Below are 13,783 nucleotides of genomic sequence, written 5' to 3'. Positions count from 1 at the left end.
TTGGCGATATTTCAAGATATTGACCTTTAGGAAGACTATTGCGATAGATGAAATGTTTGTGTTCCCCTAAATTCATATGTTGAAATCTTAACACCCAGTGTGATGGTATTAGGAGGTGGGGCCTTTGGAAAGTGAATAGATCATGAGGGTAGAACCCTAATGAATGGGATTAGTGCTGTTAGAAGAGACACAGAGAGCTCCCTTCTCTTCTGCCATGTGTGTTGTCTGTGAACCAGCAAGCAGGCTCTCACCAAAACCTAGCCAAGCTGGAGCTTTGATCTCTTTCTTCTGGGTCTCCAGAAATATGAGAAATAAATTTCTGTTATTTGTAAGTCACTCAATCTATTGTATCTCTCCAATTGCTCAGTTTGTAAAGAATCCGCCTACAAGCAAGTTCGATTCCTGGGTCAGAAAGATCTACTGGAGAAGGGATAGGCTACCCACTCCAGTATTCTTGGGCTTCCCTTGTGGCTAAGCTGGTAAAGAATCCACCTGCAGTGCGGGAGACCTGGGTTCGATCCCTGGGTTGGGAAGATCTCCTGGAGAAGGGAAAGGCTACCCACTCCAGTGTTCTGGCCTGAAGAATTCCTTGGACTGTATAGTCCATGGGGTTGCAAAGAGTCCAACACAACTGAGTGACTTTCACTTTCAATCTACTGTATTTTCATTAAAGCAATCTGAAGGGACAAAGACTCTATTAGAAGAAATATAGCGGGTAGAGGGACAAAGCTAAATGACACCAGGAGGAAATAATCAGATAAATCCAGAATGTGGAACATTCTACAACTGGCCTGGTCTCTCAAAAAAAAAAAAAAAAAAAAATCAATGCAATGAAAATAAAAGGATGGGAGAACTGTTCTAGGTCAAAAGGAACATACAGTCAAGTGAATGTGTACTCCATGAGCAGACACTGACCTGAACAGATGAGCTACAAAAGATACTTTACAGACTTTTGGGGGAATTTTAATAGACTGGGCTTCAGGTGGGTATTCAGAAATTATTACTAATTTTCTTAGGTGTGATAATGGTATTTGCAGTTAGGAGAATATTCCTTTATATTGGACATGCTGTTGGCGTGTGGAGATGACAGGGGACGATGTCCATGATTTATTCTGAAATTCTTCACACGGTAAATACGTAAATAAAATCTAAGCATTTTAAGTTTCAGGGTGGCTCAAGGGAGGAGAATGAGATGCCCCAGGGGACAGAGCTCACCTTCCTGGGCTTGGCTGGGCCCGCACTGCTTGCCAAACCCAGGGGTGTGCACTTTCTGTGTGTTTGGAGGGAAATGTGCAGCAGCACCTGGCACATAGTAGGTGCTTAACCAAACTTCAATGAGTGAAAGAATGGACAGTCTTTGTGGGATTCACCTTCTAGGATGGGTTCTGGCTGAACAACCCTGTTTACATTCCACCTATCTTCCAAGCTCATCACAAGACAGTTAAAAACACTGGCAGGGCGTCAAGGGTCACCTTTGAGGGAAGTGCCAGGGAGGGTTCTCTGAGGTCTCACCGGATGATACCAGGCACCACCGCCATGGCCTCTCTCTAAGCCTCTTCAGCATCTCCTGAGCCCCCTCGTGGAGCTCAGCTACTTCTGCAGCCCCGCCATTCAGATCAAGAGTCAATTGCTCATAATCCTTCTGTCCTGAACAGCTGGCCTGCTGGTCCTTATTCATTTTATTGAATCAGGTGTAGCGTCAGAAGCAGTCCTGTTCCCTGTAAGGCTCCCAAGTCAGGTGAGACACATTGTGGGTACCCACTAAGAACCTGGGGTCCTAAACAATAATAACAACGATAATGATTAATGAAATAATAATATGTTACATCACTCAGTATTTATTGTTTCCAAGTTTGTGCAAATTTGTTTAACAAAAGTTCTTTCTTTAATTATCCTAAGAGGACTGTTTTTGTTGATTTTTTTTTACTTTAATGCTGATCCCCATTTGGCAGGCTGATTCCTAGTTTCACAGTTAAGAAGTGGCACACCAGGGTTCAAACTCCAGTTGCCTCATTCCTGCTTCTTTCCCAGGAGCAACGTTCAGGCCGCATTTCAGGGTTCCTTAGCCGTGAACGCTTGAGGACAGCTGAGAAATCCTGGAACAGCCAGGGCCCAAGAGCCAGTGGTGTACTTCGTTCCCTACCAAGTTCTGTGTTGAAATGATTATCCTTAGTAATAGCTCCTGCCCCTTCTTTCACAATCTTCAGAAGCACACCACAGGACGGTTCAAAGTCGAGCAGGCTGATGCGTCACCTTTGATGGAAGTGCCTGGGAGGACCCTGTCCGAGAGGCCAGCCCGCGGAGCTAAGTAACCTGGTGGCGAACACTCCCCTGCAGTCAGGAAGATGTTCAGGTAGTGTGGCTTTCTTGTCAGCCCTTAGTGAAAGGGCCTCCTGGTGGGTTCCCACTAGCATCTGAGCTAGGCTGGATGTTTCTCATCTTTGTTCCTCTCTCAGGGCCGATAGCTCACCCATCTTCCAGTCGGCAGAAGTTGATATTAGATAAAGACCAGCTGTCACTGGTGGGCTCTGCCCACGTATTCTACCCCAAATGCATCCCTTCAGTAGGTATCTGGTGACATAGGGCCAATGAGGCCCTGCCTGCCTCACAGATGTTAGGTTCCAGCCACAAGCCCCAAAAAAACCTGGGAAAGAAGGATCCAGTTTTCACTGAAAATGAAGCTTTCCAGGGCTGCTGACTAAGGAGTTTTCTTTCCAAACATCTGAGAGAGCAAACAGATTGTAAATTAAGAGGGAGTTACAAGATAGTAACTGAAGGGAAACCAAGCCGCCCAGCTCTCTGGTTGTGGCTGGTGTGGCGCTGATGGGACCCAGGCGGCCAAGAAAGGTGACTAAGCAGGCGGGCGAGTGGGTGGGAGGGGCCGGGGTGCTGGGGACTGCGTTCAGGCTTCTTCCTTGAGCCAAGGGGCACTGGTTTCTTCTGACAGGAGGTGGAACACTGGTCTATGTCTTCCTGTGAGCCAATGAATTAGTGATTCCCACCCAGATCAAAGTTCAGTCTCCCAAGGCAACTCAGCGAAAATAAAGTGAAACAAATTCTCACCCACTCAAACCGGTCTTCCCATGACCAAGGCATTAAGCCTGGAGTCGGACGGGCCTTGAGTCACACTTTGCTACTCCTTCAGAGTGAAAATACTGGTTTCAGTCAAATGTCTCCATTCAGCTGAAGCTTGGATTTATTGATGGGAGGAGGGCCTCTGGCATAGTCGTCTCTGGCAGTCATCCTGTGGATTTGGGGTGCTGGGGCCGTACTGGGGAGCCTGCCTCAGAACAGAAAAGTCAGGAGCAACTCCCTCTGCCATGACCACACCACCTCCAGCCCTTACTCAGAAGTGCTGCTTTGGAGAACAGAAGAGAAAAGGAGGGGTGGATATTGGAAGCAGACAGTTGGCTGGGCAAGTTTCAACATGGGCATGCCTTCAGTTTTCCCTGTTGTGTCCCTGAGTTCAGTGACTGTCCGTGTGACCCTGTCATTCAGGGATATCAAGCTCTGTCTGAGAACCCCCAAGTCTGAGCACACCCAGGCCTTAGTCAGGAACTTACTGCCCATCACCACCCACTGAGGGCCCCTCTGGGGAGAGGTCAGGATTCTGGGTTTGGGAATCTCCTTACAGAGCCATGAGCTTTCCAAACAGGAAAGGGGTGGGCTATGGAGCCATGCCCCAGGAGCACCTGAGATCTCCCCATGTCCAGCCCTTACTTGCTGCTTGTTCAAGGCAGGAATCAAGGCCAAACCATACCCAAACAAATAGCTTTCAGCAAAACCGAAATCCCACGGGGTTGGTGTTGGTGTTAGTTAGTTAGAGCTTGGAGAATCGAGTCAGTGATCAATGGAACAGGGTATCTGGAGAAAAATCAGACAGAATATGAGGCAAGGCTCTCATATTTGCAGGCCAAGGCACAGGACAGATGCTGGAAGGATCCCTCCATTTCGCCGAGGGGCTCAGTACTAACTGGTTCAAGAAGCGAACAAGGTGAATGTCTGCTGGGGACCGTGGGCCCGATCGGAGACAGACAGGGTCCCGCCCTCGAGGAGCTCCCAGCCTGAGGGAGCGAGGAGCAAGGCCACAGGTGACTTGACAGCCCTCATCACGCCATGAAGCTTCTGGGACCAGATAGACCTGGCTTCTAGACTCTTCTGCTTCCTGGCTGAGTGACCTTGGGGAAATTACACAGTGTTCCAAGTCATGGTTTTATGCCCAGCAAACTGGGGTGAGTAGTGTTCAGGGACCTCTTAGAGTTCCAGGGAGGATTCTGAGGGCGTGTGTGTGCAAAGCGCGTGCCTGGCACCCAGTGGCACTGCTAGTAATGCAGGCTGGTTGGATGACAATAATGTAAACCTCTTATTATCAGAGAACCCTGCCAAGCGCCCAGGGTGGCAGGAGACCAACCAACTGGTGTTGGGGATGGACGGGGCAGGGGAGGGGCAACCAGAAAGGCTTCCGGGGGTGACGCTGGCCCCGTGGTAAAGAAGAGCAACCCTGGGAGGGGGCATTTGGGTCCTGGACAGCAGCTGGCCATCCTGGCAGAGCCTGCCACACATGGGTGCAGCCCCAGATGTTTTGTGACACACCGAGGAGTTAAGACTTTGTCATGAGGGCAAAGGAGCACCGGGAAGGCTTTCTGATAGAAGAGCACTCTGCGCTTGGCCAAAGGTTAGATGGGAAGGGAGGCGAGGTGGGGTGAGTCAGCATGGGCTGTCATAGTGGCCACTCAAGAGACTCTGGGGGCCTGAAGATGGAGGAGATGGGGGTGTAGGAGGCATCACTGGTAGGAACTCCAGGTCTGAGAGGATTAGGCATGAGGCAGGGGAGCAGGCCCTGAGCAAAGGTGGGGTTTGGATGGCTAATGGGGACAGGCCACCAAGGCCAGGGGTGAGGGTGTGCAGGCAGGGGAGAGTGCAGCTTTGTGGTGCACATACTTCGATCCAGAAGTCTGTGGGATCCTGGGGGGTGGGGGGCGGTGGCGGGTTTCAGAAGCCTGGGGCATGGCTGGGGAAGGGGCAAGGATGAGGAGCTCGATCAAGACCGTGTGTTACCTGTTTGGGCTGAGGACCCATTGGGAAACACTACGTCGGCAACCAGGGAGCCCCTTTCCCGAGGCAGACGCAGCACCCGTTGACCTTTGTGATTTTCTGTGGCTCTAGTCACTGACCCCCAGGAGAGAGATGACCACATGGGGACAGGAGCGTGAGCGTGGTCTAAAGGTGAGTCGAAAGGCGGAAGCCAAAGGAGCCGACGTCGCCACTCACACTCTTGGTCAGGGTGGGTAAGGGGACCGTTGTCTAGTCCTTAAATCCTAGTTTTGGAAAACTGAAGGAAGGGAGCAGTTCTTGAAAGTGGTAAATCTAAAATAAAATATATGAAATGATATGAATTCTAGCTTCAGAGATTGTCCTGTTGAAAAGATGAGGTAACATGATGGACAACGGAGGCATGAGACACGGAGGGCATCCAGGGACTGTGGATGTCAGGCGGCCTTTCTGACTTACTGTCGGGAGGACAGCCATTGCTCCCAGCCTCAGCCTTTCTCTGTATCATCAGTGATGGAGTGCTGACCTGAACGAAGGATGATAATACAAAATTATTTACTGAGTGCTTCTTATGTGCCAGTGACTCTATGGATTATCCTCATTTAATCTCCCATCCTGAGTAGATGCTTTTATCTCTTACTTGTTTTACCGCCCTTACACTTTGGCAGCACCAGGGCACCGACATCAAGCTGAGTGAAGGAAATGCTCGGGATGTCCACGCACTGCCCAGAAGCAGAGTGAGAGGGATTTGGCAAAGCTTTGCCTGCTCTTAGGATCCGTGGCCAAGATGGAGAAATGTGAGTGTCCCTGTGCTGGGAAGATGTGTCCAAGTCTTCCTGGTGCTCTGCAAGGGGAGTTGTGGGGATTTGTACAGCTCAATATCTGGGTCGGTGATTGGATCACACAGGTTATTTGTCAATTTGTGGATGACAAAGCTGAGGAAGGAGGGGGAGACTACATGCTAGATGGTACAATTAAGATTTGATGAGATGGACAGGCTGAAATAGTCATCCAAAACTAGCAGAGTAATGTTGTAAAAGGACAAATGAAGAACTGTTTTTGGTTCTTAGAAACTCAAGGACACAAGTAGATGATAGAAAAAATCTGGCTTGATGGCAATTACGGGGAAAAGACTGTTTACACCATCTAAAGAGACAATGTTGTTGCCATAGACAGTATGGTAACATTACATTACAATAATGCAATTGTAGGCTACATTTGAAAGAAGTGTCTGAAATGAAATAAATATGAGCCCTCTGCCAGTGATGAAGCAACATCTGGTCCAGTTTCAGGAGCACATTCAAAACCATTAATTTTATTTAGTCCGGTTTCAGGAGCACATTCAAAAACATTAATTTTATTTATTTATTTATTATTTATTTTGGGCTGTGCTGGGTCTTCGTTGCTGTACAGGCTTCTTCTCTAGCTGTGGCGAGTGGGTCTACTCTCCAGTTGTGGTAAGCAGACTTCTCATTGCGTGGCTTCTCTTGTTGATGTGCCGGGGCTCTAGGCACATGGGATTCAGTAGTTGTGGCCCCTGGGCTTAGTTGCTCCAAGGTATGTGGAATCTTCCCGACCTGGGGATCGAACCTGTGTCTCCTGCTTTGGAACCAGATTCTTTACCACTGAGCCACCAGGGGAGCCCTCGAGAGCACATTGTAAGAGGAATTATGGTAAACTGGAATAATATGCAGGGAAGGATGACATGTATAGGAAAGACCTGGCAGCCATGTTATCATGGGTGACCTGGTAGAAGGCGGGGACAGGGAGCATGACACTGGTCTTCAGTATTTATGGTAAAGGGATTAGGTTTCTCCCTTGAATCAACCTTAACCTGGTGCCCCTTCTACCTAACCGTCAGTTCTGGCCTGCAAAGCAGGTGTGTGTGTGTGGGGTCAAACAACCTGTGGGAGTCTGAGCTCACATGAGGTCCTGCAGTTGTTCGGGCAAAGGCTAAACTGGCTGCCTGTTCAGAGGGGAGATGCAAGAGAGTGTAAAAGACGGAGAATTAGGAAACTGGATTCAGGTAGGGCCCCTGGTTATAGATGAGTAACATTGTGAATGCCAATTTCCTTTTCCAGGCTTCAATTTCTTCAGCTCTGGGAATGTAATCATCATTGGCTCCCAATGTTTGTTAGCAATGGAACCCTTTGCTCCAGTGAATCGTCTGCAAATCTCCCTGCTCCCCATATAAACCCAGTGTGTCACTATGGACACCCCCATCGCTGCAGGGCCCAGCCCTCCTGCAACACTGCTTCTGGGAGTGACTTGCAGAGCACTGGGCCAGCTGAACTTTCAGTTCTAAAATTCTGATTCTCTAAGGTTTCTCCAAATTAGCTTTTTAAAATTGTTTTTTTGAAAATCCATGTTTTTTTTCATTTGGCCGCTCAGGTCTTAGTTCTGGTACTTGGGATCTTCAATCTTTGTTGTGGTATATAGGGGCTTTGGTTATGGCATACAGAATCTAGGGGGCTTCCCTGGTGGCTCAGTGGTAAGAACCCACCAGCCAATGCAGAAGACACAGGCTTGATCCATGGGTGAGGAAGATCCCCTGGAGTAGGAACTGGCAACCCTCTTCAGTATTCTTGCCTGGAGAATCCCATGGACAGAGAAGCCTGGTAGGCTATAGTGTATGGGGTCGCAAAGAGTTGGAAACGACTTAGTGACTGAACACACACGCAGGATCTAGTTCCCCACCAGGGATCAAACCCAGTCCCCTTGCACTGGGAATGCAGAACCTTAGTCACTGGACCCCAGGGAAGTCCTCCTACTTTAGCTTTTGATTCTGTAGATTCCGACCCCTCATTTTATGCATCAAGTACCTGCGACTTAGAAAGGGATTTATCCAAGATCTTAACAGCTGATTAGTGGCAGAGCTAAACTTAGAACACACAACTCCTAGTTTAATCCAGTGTCCCTTCTACCTCCCCAGACTGCTCCCTACTTCCACCCGTGATTTGTCTCAGTGTTTGTGCCTCTGAAAGGTGCTGGTAAACCTGAGCTACCCACTATTGATCTCTCCCCCTTGGAAAAGCAACAGAAAGGTGACAGATCCCATTTGAGGCATTGCTACAGCCTGAGACAATGGTCCCAGAATTCATTTCTCTATGTACTACTTTAGCTCCATGACATACTGTTTATAAGGACCGAGAAGTGAAAAACAAGAGTGACTCAGACTTCTGGTTGTCCTACATCATCTGTTCTCTCTTTCCTCACTACTAGAATCCCTTTAAGTTGGCCACCCAGGATAAAGGTATTTCCCAGTCTCTTTTGCAGCTAGATATGGTACTGCACATCTTTTGCAGTTAGATATGGCACTGTGTGAATCACAACACTGTGGAAAATTCTTCAAGAGATGGGAATACCAGACTACCTGACCTGCCTCCTGAGAAATCTGTATGCAGATCAAGAAGCAACAGTTAGAACTGGACAAGGAACAACAGACTGATTCCAAATCAGGAAAGGAGTACGTCAAGGCTGTATATTATCACCCCACTTATTTAACTCGTATGCAGAGTACATCATGAGACATGGCAGGCTGGATGAAGCACAAGCTAGAATCAAGATTGCTGGGAGAAGTATCAATAACCTCAGATACGCAGATGACACCACCCTTATGGCAGAAAGTGAAGAGGAAGTGAAGAGCCTCTTGATGAAAGAGGAGAGTGAAAAAGCTGGCTTAAAACTCATCATTCAGAAAACTAAGATCACGACATCTGGTCCCATCACTTCATGGCAAATAGATGCGGAAATAATGGAAACAGTGACAGACTTTATTTTTGGGGGCTCCAAAATCATTGCAGATGGTGACTGCAGCCATGAAATGAAGAGACGCTTGCTTCTTGAAAGAAAAGCTATGATCAACCCAGACAATATATTAAAAAACAGAGACATTACTTTACCAACAAAAGTCCATCTAGTCAAAGCTATTGTTTTCCAGTAGTTATGTATGGTTGTGAGAGTTGGACTATAAAGAAAGCTGAGCGCTGAAGAATTGATGCTTTTGAACTGTGGTGTTGAAGACTCTTGACAGTCCCTTGGACGGCAAGGAGATCCAACCAGTCAATCCTAAAGGAGATCAGTCCTGAATATTCATTGGAAGGACTGATGCTGAAGCTGAAACTCCAATACTTTGGCCACCATGTGAAGAAATGACTCATTTGAAAAGACCCTGATCCTGGGAAAGATAAAAGGTGGGAGGAGAAGGGGACGACAGAGGATGGGATGGCTGGATGGCATCACTGACTCGATGGACATGAGTCTGAATAAGCTCTGGGAGTTGGTGATGGACAGAGAAGCCCTGGCGTGCTGCAATCCATGCGGTCACAAAGAGTCGGACACGACTGAGCAACTGAACTCAACTGATGGCACTGCAACTAAGTTCTAGTCAATAGGTTGGAATTAGAAATACTGTCTATACATTATGGAAAGTGTCCTTAGCGGAAAGGAGTATGTCCTTCTCCCATGATGGCTGGAATGCAGACTTGGCAGCTGAACCCCAAAGAGAATACTTGGACCGTAAGAGAGACCATGTGTTGAGAATCGCAGGACAGGATGCTAAGAGTTTCCATTTTGGATGAGCTATGAAGCCTCTTTACTATCCCCAGACTGTTTTCTGATGTTGAACAGGCAAGAGAAATAGACTGCTAATGTGGAAGCCACCATTACCATTTCCCACCAACTCTGTCATTGAACGTAAGACAGCATTATTTTATATATCACTAAGAAAAAGAAACTGCTGCCAATTAAACAGCTACCCCATCCAATTGTATGACACACTCCAATTTCAGAGAAGTTCAAATGTGACTAAAGTATGAGTCTTATTATATGTAGTATTTTTGGTTTTTGTTACTCACAGCCAAGCCTAATCCTGATTCAAGAAACATGAGGGAGCAAAAAGACAACAAGTTCTAAATAAAGAGCATGACAATCATGTAGAGGGAAGAGCAAGTCTCTCTATAAAAGAATGACTCACAAAAATAGTAGTGACACATGACTCAATTTAGGGAAGTTTCTCCTATAACTTTGTCGTTTGACTTGAATTAACTGGGGGATTAGGTATGGCTATTTGGATTTGGCCATCAAGTAAGATGAGACCCTAGGGCATGAGTGTACTGGTTTTAGGATGTGGAAGATGCAAAGTGTGTTAGTCGCTCAGTCGTGTCTGAGTCTTTGTGACTCCATGATCTGTAGCCTACTAGGCTCCTCTGGTAGCTATCTGTGGGATTTCCCAGGCAAGAATACAGGAGTGGGATGCTATCCCCTTCTCTAGGGGATAGTCCCAATCCAGGGATTGAAGCCAAGTCTCCTGCGCTGCAGGCATCCGGATTCTTTACCGTCTGAGCCAAGGCTAAATCAGTCTTCACTGTGTGTGACTTGGCTTTTGGGGTCTCTGACTCCTTGGTTTCTTCTCCCCACCTCTGCAGGGTCCTCTGGCTGACTTTGAGAAGGACAAATGGGCAGCTGCTCTGAGAAGCAGCTGAAGATCAAGACAAACTTGCAGCCAATAACCTCTCCCGTTGCTGAGATTCCCACGGAGATGTGCAAGGCTTTTCCCGCACCAGCCCTGCTAGTTATTGCTTTCCAGTGTAATTCAAGCCTTGATCTGGTGCAAAGCTGAGCTGAAAAGCTGAAAAACGGAAAGCTGAAAAGCTAAGACTTTTGGTCCTCAGGACTAGACCCCTGACCTTAACCTATGACAACCAAGTGTTAATGTACCTGTTGTGACTAAAACATCAAAGGCCAATATGACACACGAAAGGGAAATGTGGCTTATTGAAAAGTTGAGTTTAAGACCAATTTACTTTGTGTGTCATTAAAGCAGGGGCACTTTCTTGAGAAATGTCCACTTGACCACTTTTAAATTATAGCACAGTAACTTAAGTGATCCTGTTTCCTGTGACTGCTTCTTGAATCTACTGGGACCACAGGGGCCTTTATAGATTTTGTGAACTATGCTCTATTGTTTATTGATGGTTTCCTCATATGATAAATGTTTTACATTTATTATTTAATACATCAACCCCACAGGTAGGTGGTATCATTCCCCTTTTTAAAGACAGTGGAACTATGGCTCAGAGAAGTTGATTAACTTTTCCATGGTATCACAGCTAATAAATGGGCTCTGAATTTAGGCTGATGAAAGCTACCATTATACTTTAGTTGTAATGGACTGTATAAGCAGCCCTTCAGCTTCAATTTGCTGAAACAAGTAAAAGTCTGCTGAGGAATACTTTTATCCTTCCATTCAGAAGGTCCACTGGGCACTGATAACTTGTGATTATTCTGAAGGAAAGCCTTCTCTGAAAAAAAAAAAAGTTGGGGGAAATGGCAGGAGATGGACTGGATAAGCACCGTTGCTTCAGGCCTTACTTAAAGTACACTCCAGCAACTGTTGCAGTGGCCCGTGTAATAACCTGGCCACACAGGAATCTCTGTCAGTGACGGAGGTACAGACGAGTTCCAACGGAACATTCCCGTAGCCGATGAGGTGGACTACTGTTGGGCTGACTGCCTGCTTCTAATGAAATGGGTCATGTGACTTTGCTAAAGCAACACCTAATCTAGTAACAATATTTAAAAAGTGCTTTTAAGAAATTTTCTGCTCACCTTAGTTTCATGCATATATTTTCTTAGGAAGAAAAAAAATTCCCTATACATCCCTATTTAACTTCACCAATTTTGACAAAGATACATTATAATGAATCATGGAAATTTCTTGTATGATCTCATGTTCTACATAAAAACAGCTTAGCTATTTAAAGGGTTGTTTCAAATTCTTATGGGTGAGAATCTAATTCTTCTTGGTTTTAATAAAGTGAAAGCCCTACCAAATGATTTTCTCTGGATTGAAATACATTAATATGAAATAAAACTTAATGTCCAAATTCATGACATTTTCCCTCAGATACCAAAGTACAGACACCAGGCTAAATTTCTTTTAAATTATTTTATTTTTGTGTAAGCTAAAAGGAAATTTACACACTGAAATCTCAAAAGACCTTAGGCATGCACATTAACCTTGTTAGAGGTTCTTCTACATGTCTTTCTTTTTTCCATAGGAATTTCCCCAAACATTTAAAACCCATAGTTTTTACTGTATATACAGCCTAAACCATAGCAATCTATGATTATGTCATTTTACACTGTGCAAAATCCTCAAAAAATAGTGGTACAATAGAACAAAAAAAATCAGTAACAAGTAAATTTCATTGTAAGACATTCATGTAATTTGGTCCTTCTCCAAACCAAACTGATTTAAAACACACACAATCTCTTTAAACCCCTTCAATCAAGTTCTGACAATGATCCATACCCTATAACAAAAGACCAATCAATGCAAGTACCTTGCAAAAGGTCAAACAGCAATAGGCCAGATTGAAAAGATTAAAAAAGAGCACAAAAATGGTAACAAAAGCCAGACCTGAAACAAACCCACCACACATAAAATTAAAAAAAAAAAAAAAAAATTAAACAGGGACCTGGAGCTTATTTATGATAGCAAAAGTAATTCAATATACAATATGAAAAATTAATGGGACATTCAATGAAATCTGAAAAGGCTGAAGGGGATTTCATAGACAGTGGAGATTTGGGTTTTTAATTTTCATTTTTTATTTCAAAAGTTGTGTAAGAAGGACACCACCAGTGTATTTCACAAAGACGTAAATGTACACACCCCAGCAACACAAAAAGAATAAATCTTCAAAAATGTTCACCCCCGATTATTTACATTTGTTTCTAATATAAATTTATGACTTCAGTATGTAAATAAATATACATTACTATGTATACCTTTCTAGTGCGGCTTACCAACAAATCAGCTGAACTTTTAATTTTTTTTTTTTTTTAATTAGAGCAGGTATGCTTTTGATGGTAGGGAAGGGCTGGAGGGAAGGAAAAACAATTGAAACTGTCCAGTTCACATCAGTTATCCATCTGCCTTCTCTTGGGAGCTTGTAGAAGGTGTCAAGGTGGTCGGGAACATCAACACCTTGGCATGCATGAACGTTAGGTCAGGAAGGCTGGAGATCACCTTGATGGCTTCTTCACTCAGGTGCTCTTCTCTTTTCGGTTTCCTGTTGACAAATGAAAAAAGACGTGTCTTAAAGTGACTCGAGCTATGGGCCAAATGGGAGAAAATCCACTCTCAAAGCAGACAGCAACCTGTGGGGACCTGAGTATCTTCTCCTCCGCCAGTCCCTGAACCTCGTCACACCTTGGTGTTGAGTGCTTTCTGTGCCCGAGGTGAAATCTCTTCTGAAAACTCACACAGAATTTATGTATGTTCATTACAGTCAGACATGCCTAACTGTACCCGTGTACAGCTCACAGCTCTAATTAAAGTTAGAAGAATCTACCCAGGCGTACTTTTAAAATGCTACTAGGGACTTCCCTGGTGGCCCAGTGTTAGCACTCTGAGCATCCACTGCAGGAGGGCAAAGGTTTGATCCCTGGCTGGGGAATTAACATCCCGCATGCTGTGCAGCGCAGCCAAAAATAAAAAACAGTTACCAAGAAGAAATATAATGCTGAAGCCCTAGTAAAACTCCACCTGATTAGATGTCCCCCTCCCCACTGAGAAACTACCAGTTATCTCAACATAAAGTATGTCTGGCACAAGCCCTCATTAAGTAATTTTCACCTCAGGTGAAACCCCAAAGGGGAATTCCAAGACAGAACGCCCTCAGCTCAAAAACACCCAGACTCTGCTCCACTGGGAGACAGATGG

At 45.5% G+C, this 13,783-nt stretch overlaps 1 protein-coding gene and 1 long non-coding RNA gene across 11 annotated transcripts in view; one reads left to right on the top strand and one right to left on the bottom strand.

Moving 5' to 3' along the window:
* Positions 1-549: 549 nt before the first annotated feature.
* Positions 550-11,815, top strand: LOC102411280. 4 transcript variants are annotated; one of them, XR_003102313.3, is made up of 6 exons: positions 550-2,353; positions 3,913-4,232; positions 5,167-5,226; positions 5,721-5,849; positions 6,466-6,509; positions 10,479-11,815. It is a non-coding gene; the product is annotated as an uncharacterized LOC102411280 (long non-coding RNA). The 4 variants fall into 4 exon arrangements; XR_006639806.1 differs by lacking the exon at positions 6,466-6,509 and having other exon boundaries at positions 554-2,353; positions 3,913-4,091; XR_329469.4 differs by lacking the exon at positions 6,466-6,509 and having other exon boundaries at positions 554-2,353.
* Positions 11,816-11,986: 171 nt separating this feature from the next.
* AFTPH (aftiphilin) overlaps positions 11,987-13,783 on the bottom strand; it is a 72,444-nt gene continuing 70,647 nt past the window's right edge. For 6 of the 7 annotated variants that reach the window (XM_044926049.2, XM_044926047.2, XM_044926051.2 and 3 more), the window contains one exon: positions 11,987-13,130. In XM_044926049.2, coding sequence (XP_044781984.2) covers positions 12,983-13,130 — 148 coding nt within the window. In that variant the 3' untranslated portion in view covers positions 11,987-12,982. The remainder of the gene's footprint in view (positions 13,131-13,783) is intronic. The other variant, XR_006543440.2, reaches the window with a different exon arrangement.

This window comes from Bubalus bubalis, chromosome 12, assembly GCF_019923935.1.
Source record: "Bubalus bubalis isolate 160015118507 breed Murrah chromosome 12, NDDB_SH_1, whole genome shotgun sequence".
In the NCBI taxonomy this organism is placed as follows: domain Eukaryota; kingdom Metazoa; phylum Chordata; class Mammalia; order Artiodactyla; family Bovidae; genus Bubalus; species Bubalus bubalis.
The sequence above is the reverse complement of the archived record's forward strand: the minus strand, read 5'-3'. Positions and strand labels throughout refer to the sequence as shown.